Here is a 21,703-nt window from a genome sequence, read left to right on the forward strand (position 1 = left end):
TCATGGCTTTCACCATAAGATATGTGCGGACAAAACCTATCACGATCCTGAAAAAATTAGCAAGTATGGCTTTTAGTGCCGGGAGTGTTCGAGGACAAGTTCGGCTTGCAAGTGCAGGTCTTTTGATTTGGCGCCCGTAGGTGACCTGCCTATAATATAACCGTATGCCGAGAGAGAACAAGATCGTTGAAAGACTATTGTAAAACCTAAGTTTAAAATTTAATGCCCATTCGGGCGATCCTTTCTTCTTAATACGTTTGAGTGGTGACTTTAAAAGTAGAAAAGATCACATTATGAAGATAAAGTTAAAATTCAAGAGGACCGATTGGGGGCAAACATTCGTTTATAGGAAGAGGAGTTAGGGATTGGTATAACTTACCAAGGGAGATGTTCAATAAATTTCCAATTTCTTTGTAATCATTTAAGACATACCGGTAGACTAGGAAAACAACAGGTAGGGGAATCTGCCACCTGGGTAATTGCCCTAAATGCAGATCAGTAGTGAGTGATTGTTAGTGATGAACGGGTATGAGCTTATAAACGTATCAATCATTGTAATGTCGAATGAACCAACAGAAAATAGCGAGAAAGAAGTTCTAGCAGGGACGGCGCCAAAGATGCCTCGTAGCGTTTCGTAGAACCACAACGAAAGGCAACTTCCACCGATACCCTGCTTTTAGAGCGATGGCGTGACAGTGCTGCGCAGAAACAGAAGTTAAATAAGGACTTTTTTCAAAAATTACCTTCACCCATGCCGTAAATCTAAAAAAATGACAATAGAGGACCTTGGCTTCAATCGCTGCCGATTTTTTTTCTTTTTTCATGTTTCACGATTTTCCCTGTTCTGTTCCATGTAGTCCGATATATTCCTCATGCCTCAATAAAATGACGCCTGCAAACAAACTGAGTTATAATACTGTAAACGGTAATGTTATCTTTCTTTAAGGTCTCCTGTATTCGAAATAAATGAAAATGTCCACGTTCCTTAGCCTAGAGCAGAAAACGTAGTCAGTACTATGAACTCAAGTTGATTTCTTTCCGATAACAGATCTGACGTCAAACTCCACTCATGTTTCATAATATCGTCGTCTCTATTTTATTTTCGAAGTAGAATGAAACGCTAATGAGCCGACCAATGAGTGAATAATCAAGTAGGAAAAGAACCGCCCATTTTCTCTCAGAAGTATATATATAACGATTCCTCCCGCAAAGTGTTCTCTGGTTGCTGGCATCTCCGAGTGTTCGCTTGATTGTTTGTTTTAACACGTGCTGCGTTATAATATTAGTGTGCAAAATCGAACGATGGATACGAAACCAGCATACAAAATTGGTTAGTGTATTATAGTTTGACATGTATGTCAAGATTGTTATTTAATGATTTGCTTATATTTTCATCGTGCTCCTTAAACACGCGGCATGTTATGTTGGCGGCAATTTGAAATATTCCGCTTCTGGTTTTGTTAAATGAATGACTTTGCTTCCTTTGTATTTCATATCGTGGCTTTCTTTTTTTTGTATCTTGACCTTACATTGATCATTCCTCGGGTGCTGTGAAGTACCTTCTTTTGTTAGTATTTTTAGAACTGGAAACAATTGGTAGACTATATAAAAACAAAAAACAATCACGATTGGCATGAAATGGAACGCCTTTTCTTTACAAATTTATACCTCCGTTCTATTCTGGAATGTTGCCTAATGTCTACGTTAGAGGACATTGAGGTCAACAACTATCTGTTTTTTCCTGCTAATTGGATTTATCATGCTCTTTTTATTGTATAATCCGAACCGGACGTGTAACACATTAATTAAGGTATAGGGTCGGGAGAGGTGACAATGGTTAATTAAAATGCCATTCCAACATTTACCGGAGGGAAGTCCAACCGTGATGTCTGCTGTTTTGTGTGATATTTAAAATATATGTAGCCTACCGGTGCGTTGCGTTTACTGACAGACTTTTCAGTAATAAAAATACCTCCACATTTATTTATGAAATCTGTACAAATTAAACTACGTTGTTGGGAAATTACTTTGTCTTTTAGCTATTTAGTGTTTTTCTATGTGTACTAGTTTACTTGGATTATCTGGTGCTTAGTGACAGTTTGAGATCATTGCTTGCAAATTTATAAAGATATTTACAATTCATATTATCACAAATCACAATCGCTTGAAGTTCAGCTTTAATTAAGTTACGTTGAATTTTTGTTTCTAATGTCAATCCACTTTTTTCATTAATGAAATTATTATTTCTTGGATGCTGATTTTCTGTATGCGCCAGGTAATTGAAAAATGCTACGAGAGGAATAGGCAGTTGTGTTTATATTTCGTAGATCTAGAGAAAGCATACGACAGGGTACCGGGGGAAAAGATGTTCACTATGCTGGGGGACTATGGAATTAAAGGTAGATTATTAAAATCAATCAAAGGCATTTATGTTGACAATTGGGCTTCAGTGAGAATTGATGGTAGAATGAGTTCTTGGTTCAGGGTACTTAGAGGGGTTAGACAAGGCTGTAATCTTTCACCTCTGCTGTTCGTAGTTTACATGGATCATCTGCTGAAAGGTATGTTTGGCCTATGCTGACGATTTGGTCTTAATGGCAGACTGCGCCGAAAGCCTGCAGTCTAATATCTTGGAACTTGAAAATAGGTGCAATGAGTATGGTATGAAAATTAGCCTCTCAAAGACTAAATTGATGTTAGTAGGTAAGAAATTCAACAGACTTGAATGTCAGATTGGTGATACAAAGCTAGAACAGGTCGATAATTTCAAGTATTTAGGTTGTGTGTTCTCCCAGGATGGTAATATAGTAAGTGAGATTGAATCTAGGTGTAGTAAAGCTAATGCAGTGAGCTCACAGTTGCAATCAGCAGTATTCTGTAAGAAGGAAGTCAGCTCCCAGACGAAACTCTCTTTACATTGGTCTGTTTTCAGACCAACTTTGCTTTATGGGAGCGAAAGCTGGGTGGACTCAGGATATCTTATTCATAAGTTAGAAGTAACAGACATGAAAGTAGCAAGAATGATTGCGGGTACAAACGGGTGGGAACAATGGCAGGAGGGTACTCTGAATGAGGAGATAAAGGCTAAGTTAGGAATGAACTCGATGGATGAAGCTGTACGTGTAAACCGGCTTTGGTGGGGGGGTCATTTGAGGCAAATGGAGGAGGATAGGTTACCGAGGTGAATAGTGGACTCTGCTATGGATGGTAAGAGAAGTAGAGGGAGACCAAGATGACGATGGTTAGACTCGGTTTCTAACGATTTAAAGATAAGGGGTATAGAACTAAATGAGGCCACAACACTAATTGCAAATCGAGGATTGTGGCGACGTTTAGTAAATTGTCAGAGGCTTGCAGACTGAATGCTGAAAGGCATAACAGTCTATAATGATAATGTATGTATGTATGTATGTATGTATGTATGTATGTATGTATGTATGCTGAAATAAATTACAAGTAACTAATCTCATGTTTGGTCCATATTGAAGATAACAGTAATTAGATTCTATTAGAATAAAATTTATTGTATTGAATAGGTGGCTACAATAAATTTCATTCAAATAGAATCTAATTATTGCTGAATTAAAAGCATACTGATACCACTTATTTTCAGGCCATTGTATTCAGATACCGAAAAAAAAAAAATTAACCTACTTTGAAACATAACCATCTCATTCTTCAGAATTTTGATGAAATCATAGGCTGTGTCCTCAGTTATATTGTTTTCAAAACACAAATTAAAAAAAAAAAAGAGTATTGCGCACTTCAATTGAATAACTAAAGGAACAAATCATGTCAAAACAAGAAAAATCCAGGAAAAGAAAATGACGTTTGGCAATTGTAGTAGATATACCAGATAATTAGTCTCCTTAGTGTCTTTTCTATGTGAGTTTATGAATTCATATTATTTTAGAGTAATTTAGTTTTTACAGAGACTCATTTTTTAACTTTTTTTTCTGTGAAAATTAGTGTTATTGTAGCCTAAATGTAATCCCAGAATGATTGAAGGTAGGGAGGGGGAGTGTTGTCTGTAATTGTAACCTAACTGACAGCCAGGGCTGCAGAAAACTCAAAATAAAATGCTTGCATTTGTTTTATCTTCAGTGTAAAACTGCGTTAACAAATCTTAACTAACTCAAATGGGAAGGCAACTTCATGCCCTGTCAACTACACAATATTCTAAGAACGTCTACATCTCGGTAACTAGCATACAGGTTTATCAAGCTCTCGGAGACTCATCAACTCAACTCCCGCTGCCCACACATACAGCAAAACGGTACTCGAATTCCTTCACAGTAGGTGCTGTGTGGGTCTGGAACTCCATACAGTTGAGTTACAGAGCCTGGTGTTGGGCTTGTCATTCACAAACCAGTATCAGAAATATATACTTTACATTTAAATTGTGACTGTTATTACTGTTAAATTATCATTATTATTAAATCGTCAAATTTGTGTTATAGTTACCTTTAAGTTATGTATGTATATATTTAAAAAGTTCACTAAAACAGCTTTGTCCCGTCTCTCCATCCATTTTACTGGACCGATTTGCTTCATTTTTGTTTTATTCTCTCCGGAATCACCTACTGGTAAATCATCAGGCATTGATAGGTCTCTCTAAGTCGGTCAGCTTTGCGTAATCTTAAAATCAAATCATGAAATGAGCAGGCAAAGAATTACCCTAGCCTGCAATAATTTGTGTACTTAGTAGGCTGCACATATTTAAGAATATCTTTACGTAAAGATATTAGCAAAGCTGAAAGATAAAAGAATGAGTGACTATAGGCAAACTTGTATTTTCAATCAAACTTGGCACACATATGACTTAGTATTTCATAGTACTGTGGGGCGGGGGAGACACCCCTACGGTGGGGGGGTTGGGAAGGAGCTTGGAAAGGATGGCTGAGAAACAGAACAACAGAATGCAAAACGGAATACAGGCACTGCAAGGAGTGTTCCAAGGTGGTTCAAGAAGAGAAAAGGAAATGTTGGCAAAAATTCACTGAATCTCTGCAATAAGATACAACTGGAAGAAAAAAGATCTTATTCCAGTGGGTAAAAAAGAAGGAAACCCCAAGCTAACTTCATTAAAAATGAACAGGAGGAAGTGATGACACAGAATCAGGATATATTGCAGAGGTGGGGAAAATACTTTGAACAGCTTTACAAGGAGAAATCAAAGAACCAGATTTAGTGCAGATGGAAGATAAGGAAAACGAGGTGTCCATGGCAGAGATTGAGTGGGCCACTAAAAGAATGAAACAAGGTAAGGCAGTTGGAATTGATGAGATCATCATAGAAATGATAGTAGCAGCAGGAGCAGTTGGTCTATATTGGTTTTTGTTGTTGTATAGACTCTTCAGAGTGATAAGGAGAGAAAAGACTGTTCCAAAAGTGGACAAAAGGGGACATTACCTAGGTATACTACTTTACAAGAAAGGAGACAGGAAGCAATGTGAAAATTATAGAGGAGTGACACTGATACCTCATACAGCTAAGATCCTTGAAATAATCTTGCATAAACGAATAAGAGACAGAATAGAGGGAAAATTGGCAGAACACCAGTATGGATTCAGAGGAAGCAGGTCCACATTTGACCGTATATTTACATTGCGTTGATGGAAAGGTATTGGGAATATGGAAAGGACATGGTAGTAACGTTTATAGATATTGGAAAGGCATATGCCAGTGTCCCAAGGAATTTGGTATGGAGAACATCGACAGAGGTACAGATTGGGAATGAAACAATGCAGATGGTAATAGCAGGGACAGGGAAGTGTACTGTCTCCCTTTCTCTTCATTATCATCATGGATAGAATTCTACATAATATCAAGGAAAAGATGATGGGCAAGCAAGTAAAGTAAAGTCTTTGCTGATAACATTGTAGTTTGGGGAGATAATGCAGAGAAAGTACAGAGACAAGTTTATTTATGGAATGAGGAGATAAGTTTGGAATGAAGATTAGTACTGCAAAAAGCAAGACTTTGATCAATCAGTCACTACTGATCTGCATTTAGGGCAGTCGCCCAGGTAGCTTTTTAAATTATCACAAAGAAATTGGAAATTTATTGAACATTTTCCCTTGGTAAGTTATTCCAATCTGTAACTCCCTTTCTTATAAATGAATATTTGCCCCAATTTGTCCTCTTCAATTCCAGTTTTATCTTCATTTATCTTCTTTCCTACTTTTAAAGACACCATTCAAACTTATTCGTCTACTGATGTCCTCCCACGCCATTTCTCCACTGACAGCTCGGAACATACCACTTAATCAAGCAGCTCGTATCCTTTCTCCCAAGTCTTCCCAGCCCAAACTTTGCAACATTTTTGTAACGCTACACATTTGTTGGAAATCACCTAGAACAAATCGAGCTGCTTTTCTTTGGATTTTTTTCAGTTCTTGAATCAAGTAATCCTGGTGAGGGGTCCCAATACAGTGGAACTATACTCTAGTTGGGGTCTTACCAGAGACTTATATGCCCTCTCCTTTACATCCTTACTACAACCCCTAAATACTCTCATAACCATGTGCAGAGATCTGTACCCTTTATTAACAATCCCATTTATGTGATTACCCCAATGAAGGTCTTTTCTTATATCAACACCTAGGTACTTACAATGATCCTCAAAAGGAACTCACCCCATCAATGCAGTAATTAAAACTGAGAGGACTTTTCCTGTTTGTGAAACTCACAACCTGACTTTTAACCCCGTTTATCATCATACCATTGCCCACCGTCCATCTCGCAACACTATCAAGGTCATCCTGCAGCCGCTCACAATCTTGTAACTTATTTATTACTCTTATCTCTGATTCCACTTCTTTACACATATCATTGATATATAAGAAAACATAAAGGTCCAATAATACTGCCTTGAGTAATTCCTCTCTTAATTATTACAGGGTCAGATAAAGCTTCGCCTACTCCAATTCTCTGAGATCTATTTTCTAGAAATATAACCACCCATTCAGTCACTCTTTTTTCTAGTCCAATAGCACTCTCTTTTTTTTTGTTACTTACTTTACGTCACATCAACACAGATAGGTCTTATGGCGACGATGGGAGAGGGAAGGGCCTTATAGGTCAATCCCAATACAGTCCATTTGGCCTCCTGAATCCAGGATATCTGCTATATCTTGCTGAAATCCTACAAGCTGAGCTTCAGTGGAATAACCTTTCCTACACCCAGACTGCCTTCTGTCAAACCAGTTATTAATTTTGCAAACATGTCTAATATAATCAGCAAGAATGCTTTCCCAAAGCTTACATGCAATGCGTGTCAAACTGACTGGCCTGTAATTTTCAGCTTTATGTCTATCACCCTATCCTTTATACACAGGGGCTACTATAGGAACTCCTCCATTCATTTGGTATAGCTCCTTCAACCAAACAATAATCAAATAAGTATTTCAGATATGGTACTATCTCCCAACCCATTGCCTTTGGTATATCCCCAGAAATCTTATCAATTCCAGCTGCTTTTCTAGTTGTATCTTACTCTATCTTACTGTAAATGTCATTGTTATCATGAGAGGTGACAGAATATCCAGGAGAATGAAAAAAATTACATGAACCTCTTGAAGTAGTGAAAATTTTTAAATATATGGGCAGCATGATATCACAAGATCATGGTAGTAACGTTTATAGATATTGGAAAGGCATATGCCAGTGTCCCAAGGAATTTGGTATGGAGAACATCGACAGAGGTACAGATTGGGAATGGAGAAATTGATTTAAGAATACAGCAGTCTGCAAGTTTCTGCCAGTGTGTGAGAGACGTTGTATGGAACAAAGATGTGCCAATGAAGTGCAAGAAGGTTTTATACTCATCCTATTACAAACCTATACTGACCTGTGCTTCAAGAGCCTGGACGTTGACTGAGTGGAACCAAAGTATGATAAGAGCACCTGAAATGAGGTTCTTGAGGAGCATACAGGGAAAGACAAGACGAGATAGAATACGAAATGAGGAAATAAGGAGAGCGTGAGAGTGTGTAAACTTCAAGAAGAGATTGATATAGGCCTAGCAAAGCTAAAATGGTTTGGACACATGATGAGTATGTCAGGAGGGAGAAACAGAGACTGCAAAGGATAAATGAAAATAGGGGACGGCCTAGAATGAGATAGATGAGCTCTGTTGTGGACTAGATTAAAATAGAGGAGTCGATAGCAATAAAGTACTAGAAGAGGAGTGGTGGAAAGATCGAGTAAGGTGGAGGGCTTTGGTACACTACCCTACCCAGAGAGAATCTGGAAAAGGGAATGGATGATGATGATGATGATGATGATGATCAAGTAGTTTGGTATATGAATAAACTTCCTGCACGTTCTTATCGGGAGCAAGAGTTAGGCTATATAAGTCAGTTTAGATGGTGAAACCATCTTCATCATCATCGTCATCATCATCATCATCATCATTGGTTCAACGGCTTGTTGTGCCCCTAGGCCTTCTTCAGAAGTTTTTGCCAGTCTTTCCTGTTCAATACCATGCTCCTCCAGTTCTTAATTGATAGGATCGTGGTGTGCTGACACATTCTTCCACCTTTTTGGGATCCTTCTGGCAACGTATTCAATATTTTCTTTATCACTCTATTGTCATTGGCACAAAGTACAGGTCCAGCCCATTCTAGCATCAATCAATCAATCAATCAATCAATCATTTAACATTGATCTGCATTTAGGACAGTCGCCCATGTGGTAGATTCTCTATCTGTTGTTTTCCTAGCCTTTTCTTAAATTATTGCAAAGAAATTGGAAATTTTCTGAACATCTCCCTTGGTAAATTATTTAAATTCCTAACTCCTCTACCTATATATGAATATTTCCCCCAGTTTGTTCTCTTGAATTCCAACTTTATCTTCATATTGTGATCTTTCCTACTTTTAAAAACACCATTCAAACTTATTCGTACCTACTAATGTCATTCCACGCCATCCCTCTGCTGACAACTCAGAACATACCATGTACATAGATAGATACATATGTACATACATACCATATACCCCGTGGTATGTATTGAATAGGTGGTTTTATTGAATTATATTTTGCCTACTAACCACTTAGTCGGGCAGCTCGTCTCCTTTCACCCAAGTCTTCGCTGCCCAAACTTTGCAACATTTTCGTAACGTTACTCTTTTGTTGGAAATCACCCAGAACAAATCAAGCTGTTTTTCTTTGGATTTTTCTCAGTTCTTGAATCAAGTAATTCTGGTGAGGGTCCCATATACTGTAACCGTACTCTAGTTGGGGTCTTACTAGAGACTTACATGGCCATCTCCTTTATATCCTTACTACAACACCTAAATATCATCATAACCATGTGCAGAGATCTGTACCCTTTTATTTACAATCCCATTTATGTGATTGCCTCAATGAAGATCTTTTTTTTTTTTTTGCTAGGGGCTTTACGTCGCACCGACACAGATAGGTCTTATGGCGACGATGGGATAGGAAATGGCTAGGAGTTGGAAGGAAGCGGCCGTGGCCTTAATTAAGGTACAGCCCCAGCATTTGCCTGGTGTGAAAATGGGAAACCACGGAAAACCATTTTCAGGGCTGCCGATAGTGGGATTCGAACCTACTATCTCCCGGATGCAAGCTCACAGCCGCGCGCCTCTACGCGCACGGCCAACTCGCCCGGTCAATGAAGATCTTTCCTTATATGTTAACACCTAGATACATACAGTGGTCCCCAAAGGAACTTTCACCCTATCAACACAGTAATTGAAACTGACAGGACTTCTCTTATTTGTGTAACTCACAACCTGACTTAACCCCGTTTATCATCATACCATTGCTTGCTGCTATCTCACAACATTGTAGAGGTCTTTTTGCAGTTGCTCACAATCTTGTAACTTATTTATTACTCTATACAAAATAAAATCATCTGCAATAAGCCTTATCTCTGATTCCAGTTCTTTGTTCATATCATTTATATATAAGGAAACATAGAGGTCCAATAATACTGCCATGAGGAATTCCCTCTTAACGATTACAGGATTGGATAAAACTTCATCTACTCTAATTCTCTGAGTTCTATTTTCTAGAAATATAGCCACCCATTCAGTCACTCCTGTCTAGGCCAGTAGCCCTCATTTTTGCCAATAATCTCCCATGAACTACCCTGTCTAATGCCTTAGATAGGTCAGTCGCGATACAGTCCGTTTGACCTTCTAAATCCAAAATATCTGCTATATCTTGCTGGAATTCTACAAGTGGAGCTTCAGTGGAATAACTTTTCCTAAACCCAAACTGCCTTCTTTCGAACCAGTTATTAATTTCGCAGACATGTCTAATATAAACAGAAAGAATGCTTTTCCAAAGCTAACATGCAACGGATGTCAAACTGACTGGCCTGTAATTTTCAGTTTTATGTGTATCAACCATTCCTACTACTATAGCAACTCTTCATTCATTTGGTATAGCTCCTTCATATAAACAATAGTCAAAGAAGTACTAAAGATATGGTACTCTATCCAAACCTATTGTATTTAGTATATCCCCAGAAATCTTATCAATTCCAGCTGTTTTTATAGTTGTCTAACTTTTGTATATTATTGTAAATGTCATTGTTATCATGGGCAAATTTCGATATTTCATTAATATTAGTCACCTCCTCTATCTGGACATTATCTTTGTAACTTACAATCTTTACGTACTGCTGACTGAATACTTCTGCCTTCTGAAGTTCCTCGCATACACACTCCCCTGGTATATTAAGATTCCTGGAATGTCATCCTTAGAACCTGTTTCTGCCTTAAAGTACATATACATACCCTTCCATTTTCCATTAAAATTTGTATGACTGCCAATTATGCTTGGCATCATGTTATCCTTAATAATAATGTTATTTTTGCTTTATGTACCACTAACTACTTTACGGTTTTCGGAGACGCCAAGGTGCCGGAATTTAGTCCCACAGGAGTTCTTTTACGTGCCAGTAAATCTACCGACACGAGGATGACACATTTGAGCACCTTCAAATACCACCGGACTGAGCCAGGATCGAACCTGCGAAGTTGGGATCAGAAGGCCAGCACCTCAACTGTCTGAGCCACTCAGCCTGGCTCATTTTATCCTCAGCTGACTTCTTTGCTAGATTCAATTTCCTAGTAAGTTAATTCAATTTCTCCTTATTTCCATAGCCAATTCTAACTCTGTTTCTTTCCAACTTGCCCCTCTCTTTACATCTCTATTAAATTATAATGGGTCTTTACCATTCCTTACCACCTTTAAAGGTACATACCCGTTTTTATATTCCTCAACAATTGCTTTAAGCACATGCCATAGTCCGTTTACATTTTTATTTATCATTTTCCACGAATCATAGTTACTTTTTAAAAACTCCCTCATGCCTGTTTCATCAGTCATATTGTACTGCCTAATAGTCCTACTTTTACGACCTTCCTTTCTATCACATTTATTTTTAACTATGACAAAAAGAGCTTTGTGATCACGAATACCGTCTATTATTTGATTTTACCTGCACCATGTCCAGAATGTTTTTCTCTCTAATTGGGTCCATCACTTTCTGATTCAGCTGTCCTTCCCTGCTTAACTTATTTGCCATGCTTCCTGTTGTTCACATTACCTTCCCAATTGACATTTGGTAAATTGAGATCGCCTGCTATTATCATGTTCCTTTCCATATTGTTTCCCACATAGCTGATTATCTTATCAAATAGTTTCGAATTGGCATCTGCCCTACCCTTTCCCGGTCTGTTCACTCCAAAAACATCAAGTTGCCTATTATCTTTCGAGATGAGTCTTACACCTAGAAATTCGTGTTTGTCATCTTTAACCTTTTCGTAGCTTACAAATTTTTCTTTCACCACAATAAATACTTCCCCTCCTACCATTCTATCCTATTTCTGTGATAAACACTCCAGTTTTGCGAGAAAATTTCTGCATCCATATTCTCTCAGCCATGATTCATCTCCTATTACAATATCTATAAGTATATATCCAATGATCTCCCCAGAAATTTTCATCATCGGGTGGCAGGGATGAGTAGCTGGGGGGGGAATACTATGCAAAAAATGAATACGATAACATTTTTATGTATTTCCTTCAATGCTTTGACAATAATATCGGACAGGTAAATATTAACTGCAAAATTGAACTCATAATCATCACCAGTGTCCCACTCCAGTCGCCCGGGTGTGGTTAACAAGCCTCCTCTACTCCTTTCTGTCCTTCCACTTTTCCTGCTCCATTACTTCCGCCACATCCAATCCAGCTTCTCTAATGTCCTTCCAAATCTGATCCATCCACCTTCTCGGGTCTTCCAACTGGTCTCTTTCCCTTAACTTCTCTTTCCAATTCCCTTCTTGCTACCGTTCCTTTCCCATTCTCTGGGACTTACTACTCGGTTGCTCTGGAGTGTGGTGGTGGTGATTATTGTTTTAGAAGGAAATACAACTAGACAACCATCCTCTATCTATCAACATCAATGAGAGTAAAAAAATGGCCATAGTATTGGCCAAGGGAAGATAAGGCCACGCAGGGCGTGCAAGTGAAAGATTCCCTAGGCCTCGTGACCTAATACCGTTGGGATCTGAAAAGAACAGGAATTGGACCAAGGGATGTCGGATAAGTTAGATGAAAGTGAGGAGCCTGGCATAAGTAAGTGGAAGCATTGCCAGGCCTCAGTTACGCGCCCCGTGGTCGCCAACCCATGGTCCCAAGTTAAGAGCCTTTGCGGGTCTTATCATTCGCCTCTTACGACAGGCAAGGTATACCGTGGGTGTTATTCTACCGCCCCCACCCACAGGGGGGGAATGCCAACGAGTTTGTGATGTCTTGTGGAATCGGGTGCTTGCATGTGATTCCACGCTAATCCAGCCACTGCTCGAGCACGACATTACAGTACTTTTAGCAAGTTATATGTTTAAACTCTGATTTAACTGATGCAGTCATGCTGATAATAAAGACTTGATATTTAAATAAACTGTTTTACAGTATTTGTCTTAATTTGGACCACCCAATGATACATATTAATATAATGTAACTAGCACATATATAGATTAGGTTACCTGGGCAGTCTGTAAAAAGGTTCTAGGGAGAACATGATATATCTGTTAAATTACTTAATTTTATTCCTTTCTTTACAATACTTCTGCGGTTCAACACTAACATTTTTATATCATCCCTACTTGACTTCCAGATCCCTATACCCTTATCACCGCTCCCTAGACCACCCAGTTTCCCTGAATGTATCTCTTTATAACCCTTCAATACAAATTTCCTAACTTATACGTACCACTGTGGTTTAAGTGAAAGCCATCTGAGTGTCGATCCCTATTTCCTACCCACCCATTAGGATCTAGAAATCTCACTCCCAGTTTCCCACATACCCACTCCATAGTCGCATTTAAATCTCCAATCGCCTTCCAGTCAGTTTCCCCCCTATACAGTCTCCCACTGATAACAATCTCAGGTTCCTTAAACTCCACCTGGGCTGCGTTTATCAAATCCCACACATGCCCAACTATGTTGCTACTTATACCTGCTTGCCTTGAGTTGTTGCTACCAACGTGAAACACTACCACCTTCTCCTTTTCCTCCTCCTTCTCTTCTCTCCTTAACATCTGCCACCTAATTCCTGGATAACGCTCTACCTGGGCTTCCTTACCTCCACACACCTTCCCCACATGTGTAACAATAATAATGCCGCGTGGCCTCCAGAAAGGCCTGGTGTAGGTCTTTTGATTTGACAGCCGTAGGCAACCGGTGCGCATGATGAGGATGAAATGATCGTTAATACGAAACATACACCCAGTCCTTGTGCAAGCGAAATTAATTTCTGACCCTAGCGGGCATCAAACCTGGGATATCTGTGACCAAAGGCCAGCACGCTAACTATTTAGCCATGGAGCTGGACATGTCTAACAATGGAATCCCCTATGACCAGAGCCTCAACCCCTCAACCCTACTCGCCTCATTTGATCCCCTTCCCTCCTGGTCATCCCTTTCTTTCCTAAATGCTGCAGAAGCTACTTCCTCCTCCCTTTTCTCCCTTCCGTTTGGCTGTTCCACTTTTTTTTCCTCCACTCTACATTTCCCTTTCCTACTTTTTCCTTTCTTCCTACTTTACAGTTCCCTCTGTTGTTTGTTCTCTTTGCTGTGACTCAAACTAGTTTCTCAGACACCTGTTCTGAATTCTTCTCCTGAATAGAGCCCTTAGCTTGTAATCTCCTTCCGCTTAAATCATTAAACTACCTGTCTTCTACAATTTCCCCCTTTCCTTCCCATGCCTCTTGTACACCTACTGTATACCGTACATTGTTTGAGAGAGGACTACCTTCCTGTCCTCTGAGAGAATCCTGATTATCTCCCTGAAACTCTCAAAAACTCCTTCCTCATACTTCTTAATGCCTGGCCACATCCACAGTTCTTACACTTGCATTCCTTAGCCATTCAGTATGAAAAAGAAAAAAATAACTTACATTCATTAAATAGCCTGTTAATCTCATTGTTGTATAATCTTCACACACTATTTTCTTCTATGCATCTCAAATTCTTCTCTCAGAGATACCAACGTCCCAAGAGGTTTTCTAAGGCCATAAAAACATCTATTTGCAAAGAGAATCCTTTTGCAGATTTCTTCACTAACATTATTTTTATAATTTGACCCCTGATCCAAAGTAGGTGAAACTACATACAACTTCAAATTTTTTGTATGAGTCAAGTTCAATGTATGGAGATCATTCTGCATCATTTGTCACAGACATATACTTATTTCTTGCTGCCTTTTTCAGGTTAGTAAAGGCTTCTTTCATAGCTCTTGGTGTTCTTGGTGTGATGCCAGTATCATCTACATACATTAAAATCTGGACTGATTCTTACAGGGACATTGTTTTATCTACGACAGGGATTGTCACTTGCGCTGTGAGCCTGTCTCTCGCCAGGCACTTAGCCGTAATGCGGCCGGCGCTTGCCTGGCACTGGGTCATTGACTATAGAAATTTTGACTTGCCTCGTTCACAGCTGGTGCTGAAAATGTTTGCGATTCACTGCTGTACATTGCTAGCACCTCCTTATGAAATTGTTATTTAGTTTGAGAAGTTCCTCAGTGCCGAGTGACTCTATTTCATCGGTTATATAGTCTTTATGCTCATTTATAGTGTGAGGGTTTCTCGCAATACACCCTATGTTTAGAGCCCCTCATAGATAAAAGTCTCAGCTTGGCTGGGGTCACTTTTTTCTACTTGTAATCCTCTTACCGAAAATATGACACAATTCTGTTATGAATGCTTTGGCAGTGTGAGTAGTTTATTAGCTTCATTAGCCTGTATTGATAGTTCCAACAATCACAATTATAAACTTGGATTTGCTACTAAATATTTGTAATGTAAATACATCAGAAACAAATCAAGTATTGATTAGGTGAGAAATCCAAGTTCATAAGTGTGAGCAGTGGTCGAATCTTGTAGCAAAATAAGCTGACAAGCACTCCCCGTAAGTCAGTTTATTAAGAAATTGTACAAGGATCTCATTCACGTAATGCTCACTGTTAATTGTACCCTTATATATATACAGGGTGAAGCGTAATTCGCGCACTCTGGCGTCGCAGCGCGACTCCTCACATGCCAGCAATAAAAAAATGTCTCTTACAAAATTTCGTCTTGCGAGTATATCCGGCAGAAAAACGACGTTGAAAGGTAACAATCTGGCAACACTGTAACCACATGTAGGGTAACTACCTCTGTCAGCAGAAGTTAGTCGTACTGTACAGTTGGTGCAGTGGATAGAGTTTTGGGTTAGCATGCAGGAGGTTGAGTGTTCGATCCTGGTTTGAGGCGTATGTTTTTTATTTCGTAAATGTAGTCCTGGCATCTTAATCGTCAACAGCGATTGCAGTGGGTCCTCTCGAAACCATTTGCACTTACATACTACGATCCTAGAAATGGATGAACAATCGTTTTCATTGGTCAGCTTTGAAAGGCGCCCTTTCCACGTCGTGGGCGTGAATTTATTCGCACCACTTCATCTACTAGATGTGAAACCTGTTTTCTTTGTACCCTCTTCCAATGATCCCATAGATTAGTACCGACTATTATTCTTGCCTCGTTCAGGTCCATTACATTTCGTTAGGGCCTTACATTACCAGTAGGCCTAGCAACGTGCTCTGCGAATAATGTCCAAAATCTTTTACAATTTGTATGTGTTATCACCATGGTCCCAATAATTCTGCCTTTCAACATTGCATCTGGTAACCGCATGCTGTTTAGTACGTATCTCAATGTATTATTATTATTATTATTATTATTATTATTATTATTATTATTATTATTATTATTATGTTGTTGTAAATGTAGGATACATATGACCTCAGAAATGGTGTCTTATTGTATTACAGTAGGTAATGTCAGATGGAAATTAGCAAATAAAAAATGCGCCTCAACCCAGGATCGATCCATCGACCTCCTGCATGCCAACCCAAAACTCTACCCACTGCACTAACTGTACAGCACGACTAATATGTGCTGACAGAGGTAGTTACTCTACATGTGGTTACAGTGTTGCCAGATTGCCACACTTCAACGTCCTTTTTCTGCCGGATATACTCGCAGGACGAAGTTTTGTGAGACTTTTTTTATTGCTGGCATATGAGGAGTCGCGCTGCGACGCCCGAGTGCGCGAATTACGCTTCACTCTGTATATATATATATATATAAGCCCAATAAATCTGTGTCCATTAAGTGCACACCAGACCCCAATTTTTTTACCATACAAAGGTGTTTTGAATACAAAATCTGGTTTTTCCTGAATCCCTATTATTCTGAGAAAACACGTGCCCATGCAGATAAAACCACGTTTCATTGGTAAAAATAAAAATCAATTTTGGATTGACTTCCCCAGCATTACTTAACTCTCTCTAAAATCCAATTACAAAAATCGAACATCTTATTGGAGTCGTATTCCCTTAACTCTTGTACCGTCGGAATCCTGCATGGCATTTTTTCAAATAATTTTACTGCTTTATTAACAGAACTCCTACTTACTCCAGTTTCTTGCGCCAAATGCCTAAGACATTTTTGCGGGTGCGCTCTTCAGTCTCGTCTAATTTCTCTTCATTAAGAATGTGTCTCCAACGTTTTTATGATCATTTACTGAACGTGTCAGTTTGAACTTTATGGCATGATTTTACTGTATTGACGCTAGGCACGGGTCTGTTTAGAAATTTCTTACAGAATTACTGATTTGTTTTTGCAAAAGATTTCCTGTGCTTTATGAAGGTATCTCTCTCACACACACGCGCGTGAAAATGGCTCTGGAACAACGCACTGAGCACTAAACACGTGAACAGTTGACTAAACTGAACCTTACGCTGTTAAAGCTCTCAGCAGACGGCAAAGGAGGGGAACTTGTGGCGCTGAGGAGTACATTATGACAAAATGCTTGGTGACCTGGCGAGTGACTATCCCAGTCATAGATAAAACAATGTCCCTTTTTCTTTTATGGTTTGGTTCCGTTGCACCAACTCGGATAGGTCTTATGGCAACGCCTGGATAGGAAACAAGTGTCTATGGTCTTAAGATACATCCCCAGCATTTGTCTGATGTGAAAATGGTAAAACACTGAAAACCATCTCCAGGGTTGCCGACAGTGGGGTTCGAACCTGCTATCTCTCAAACATGATCTGACAGCTACGTGATCCAATCCGCACAGCCATTCGCTCAGTAATAATGCCTCTCATGTTAATGCCAGAATCTCAAACTAGGGCCTACCTCCTCTAATGCAATATTGAACAGAAGACAGGTCAGTGAATTTCCTTGTCTAACTCCATTTGTAGCCATTGGACTACACACACACACACACACACACACACACACGCACGCACGCACACACACACACACACACACACACACACGCACACACACACACACACACGCACACACACACAGTGGGCAATGTAGCCTGAACCAGACCTGTGCAGGGGGGAAGGTACATACTTGTGTCCTGCCCGCTTGCTTCTGCTCAATGGTGATGACACACTAGGGAGGGGAAGAACAACTGGTGTTCCTTGAAGATGAGACATATAAAACACGGAAACTGTGACATGTAGTGTAGTGGAGATATCGCTGTGCTATTTCTCTAATGTAATGCACATACCACTACTCTGCCACAGCTGGAATTGCTTCCAGCTATAAAATTAACAGTAGAGCAACATTCAACAGAACTCTATTGAAATGCTGAATGATTCCAGCGAGAAAATAACCTGTGTTTTGGGTTCGTCAGGGTGGGTGCTCAAGATGGTAGAGCGCTGGCTTTCAGAGCTCAAGGCATGGTAGATTTGATCTCGGCTCAGTCTCGTTGCCTGAAGGGTATTCAGATATGACGCCAAAACTCCAAATTCACAAATTTGACCATTTTTGGCCTACATTGGTCCCTATTGACTAAGCTCATGGAAATAGATATACCGGGTTATTGATGGGCCCGCCCTGTCAATATTTCTTCTGCTGCTTTTATAGCCTCATTGGATCACTTCAAGTGAATCATTTTCTGGTCGTCTTCCTCGATAGGTTTTCTTTCCAAATTGCCCAGTAGCTTTGCATTCGTTCTGATCTTTTTCTGTCGCTCTTCATGTGTAAGTACCTTTTTAATTGTATGTCATTTGTCTATTTTTAGTTTAAAACTGATTTTTATGTCTTTCAGTTTCTTACGTATTCTGTTTTGTTTTGCAAATTGTCCAATGTTATTTCTAGTTCTTCCATATCCTCTCTAATTTCCTTAATCCATCCTGCTTGTTGCTTCAATTTCCTGAGTTTCTCTATAATGTTTCTTGGTAATCTGGTTTTTCGGGAGATAGTGGGTTCGAACCCCACTGTCGGCAGCCCTGAAAATGGTTTTTCGTGGTTTCCCATTTTCACACCAGGCAAATGCTGGGGTTGTACCTTAATTAAGGCCACGGCCGCTTCCTTCCCAGATACACACAATCCCTGTGGGTGGGGATGCAGATGAAGAATACACCCACGGTATCCCCTACCTGTTGTAAGAGGTGAATAAAAGGGGCGACCAAGGGATGATTATATTAGAACCATGAAACTCCTAGTGATTAGTACCACTATGCGGGGACACCATGGGTCACTTTCACTTGCGCGTAGTATCACCTTTCCTGTCCCATCGTCACCGTAAGACCTATCTGTGTCGGTGCAACGTAAAACAACTAGCAAAAAAAAAAAGGTAATCTGGTTTCTGGTGTTCTTGTAATCTGACCCAAAAAAAAGAGATCCTCTTCTTGCGCATAGTATCTGTCTGTTAGTATTTATTATAACATTTTTTAACGTGTTTTGAGAAATGTCCATTCTCTTCATCGGTAATAATATCATTAATATCTTACGCAAAATCTCCTTATTATCTCTCTTTATTATTATTTACAATTAAAACATTATTGCTATAAATTTTAATCTTAAAACTCAAAGGTTTTTTTTTGATGTTCACTAAAAGTTGCTGCCACGAACCTACTACGCTGGCGTAGCAGGGGGAGATGTGATACTCCCACGTGGCACATCCCAGGTGGCGGATGGGGGGGGGTCCTAACCGGCTTACCAGCGGACTTGAGGGAAATAAAGTACCTCTCGCGGACCAAACACACAACCCCTGTGGGTGGGGACGCAGACAAAGAATACACCCACGGTATCCCCTGCCAGTTGTAAGAGGTGACTAAAAGGGGCGACCAAGGGATGATTATATTAGACCCATGAAACTCCTAGTGATTAGTACCACCACGCGGGGACACAATGGGTCACTTTTACTTGCGCGTAGTATCACTATTTTAGGTATCAAATAGGTTTGTGATCAGTAGCAAACGAGAGCGCGACGGCTTTTACAGTACCTGTGATTAGTAGCACTATATGAGTGACACCATGGGATGATGGAACCCATTGTTCTGGCTTGCCAATGGTTAGTACCCACTATATGAGAAACACCATGGGATAGTACGAGTCCCTGTGGTTAGTACACTTAGGTGATGAACACCATAGGTTTGCGTTGCCTGTCAATGGCGCCGCAAAGTGTGAAACACAGTAGGTCTGTAATACATGTGTGAATTTCATTACCTGTGAGTAGTACCATAATGTGTGGAATTCCATGAGTCTATGCTACTCTTGATTAGTACCGCAACATGACAAATACCATGGTTCTACTTTTCTAGTGATACGTACCATTATGAGGGGCCAATGACTTGGATTTTGGATTCTTTCGACTACAAGCATCATCGATTCAGTATCGTGTTATAGAAGCAGTCCCTTGGTCCGTACTACTATTGATTTACAGCAGCTTCTGTGCATGGTAGGCACTGTAGGTCAATTCCACGGATCATTTTAAATTTATATCCATCCATCTATTCATTCTTCGTCCTCGCGTTTTGAATTGTGGTCAGTGGAGGATTTTGATTTTTTAATTTGTAATTTCATTTTGTGTCATTTGGTCTCATTTCGTACCATTAGTGGCCGATGACGTAGATGTTAGGCCTCTTTAAACAACATGTATCAAAAGTTGCTGCATCTTTTCTTGCCTTAACATGTTGGCTGCCAGAGCAGTACATTGTACTGCTGAGTGAGTGTCTCATGAGGCCACGGCGGAACAAAGTACTGCTGACAGGTGTTGTTAGGACTTTCCCTGCTGGGCCGGCGGACCGCCGAGATGTTGAATTCGCTATGTTAGCGTACTGTTATGGTCTCGTAGGAAATCCTGGCGTGCTTGGTTTCCAAAATATACTCTTTACTTTTTATTAATCCAACCTTTTATTGGCAATATGTATTTGTCCAACCAGTTTAGCCATGCGCATAGGTGTGCCGGGTTGGCTAACTCGCAAGCTCAAGATTTTGGAGATTGTAGGTTTGAATCCTACTGTTGGGAAACCTGGTTCTGGTTTTTTTGTGATGTCCCATTTTCACCCCAACCTTATGCTTACCTAATCAAGAGGCCACACTAATTCCTTCCAAATTGTTGCACCCATACCTGAGCTGATTTCTACGCTTATCGTAATAAGTATAGCATAAACATGAGCGTATTTGCATTTCCTAAATTGATAACATTCATTAACAACATAGCAATATTTTACATTACCATTGAGTATTTGGCAAGGCGTAAATAGGAAATAATTTATAGAAATACATGTTCACAAAAAGCATCGATTTATTGATAACACTTCTGCATAGAAAATAATAAATACACTTCTTACAATATATACAATATTTGAGTTGATGTAGGCGTTCATGAATGTTTGCTGTAGGGTAGATGAAACATGCCGCTATCACGTCACAACCCAGAACAGTTTACAACACTACTTGTGTGCCTCGCTAAAACACGGCAGACATTGAGGCTACTGGACAGTATGTAACCATGCTTTTCACAACATTCTTTGGAATGAGTCCATCTATTTTTTTCTGGTAACAACCTTTGCAGTGTCTTCGTACCTTGCTGTCATCACCTTTCTACCGTTGTAACGTATGCCCTGCAGATCTTTTTGGCCTGTGTGGGCGTTGTCCCTCCTCTCTTTCAGGTTTTTCCTGTTTTTACAAGAGTTCCATAACAACACTTTCTTTGAAATCTGTTATGGATATGGGTTTTCCTGTTACTTTTTTGTACAGGATATGTGCTTTGACCAAAGTTGTATCAAAAAATAGCTCAATTGCTATCTTTTTGTACCATCTTATAGATTTTCTCAGAGACGAAACGTAACTGTTCATCTGAT

General features: G+C 39.6%; 1 protein-coding gene across 1 annotated transcript in view; it reads left to right on the forward strand.

Moving 5' to 3' along the window:
- Positions 1-1,173: 1,173 nt before the first annotated feature.
- The window catches only part of Ahcy (adenosylhomocysteinase), a 235,915-nt gene continuing 215,385 nt past the window's right edge, over positions 1,174-21,703 (forward strand). Inside the window, exon 1 of the mRNA XM_067145465.2 lies at positions 1,174-1,330. Within this exon, the coding sequence (XP_067001566.1) occupies positions 1,303-1,330 (28 nt within the window). The 5' untranslated portion in view covers positions 1,174-1,302. The remainder of the gene's footprint in view (positions 1,331-21,703) is intronic.

Source organism: Anabrus simplex, chromosome 4 (assembly GCF_040414725.1).
Source record: "Anabrus simplex isolate iqAnaSimp1 chromosome 4, ASM4041472v1, whole genome shotgun sequence".
NCBI classification, from domain to species: Eukaryota; Metazoa; Arthropoda; class Insecta; order Orthoptera; family Tettigoniidae; genus Anabrus; species Anabrus simplex.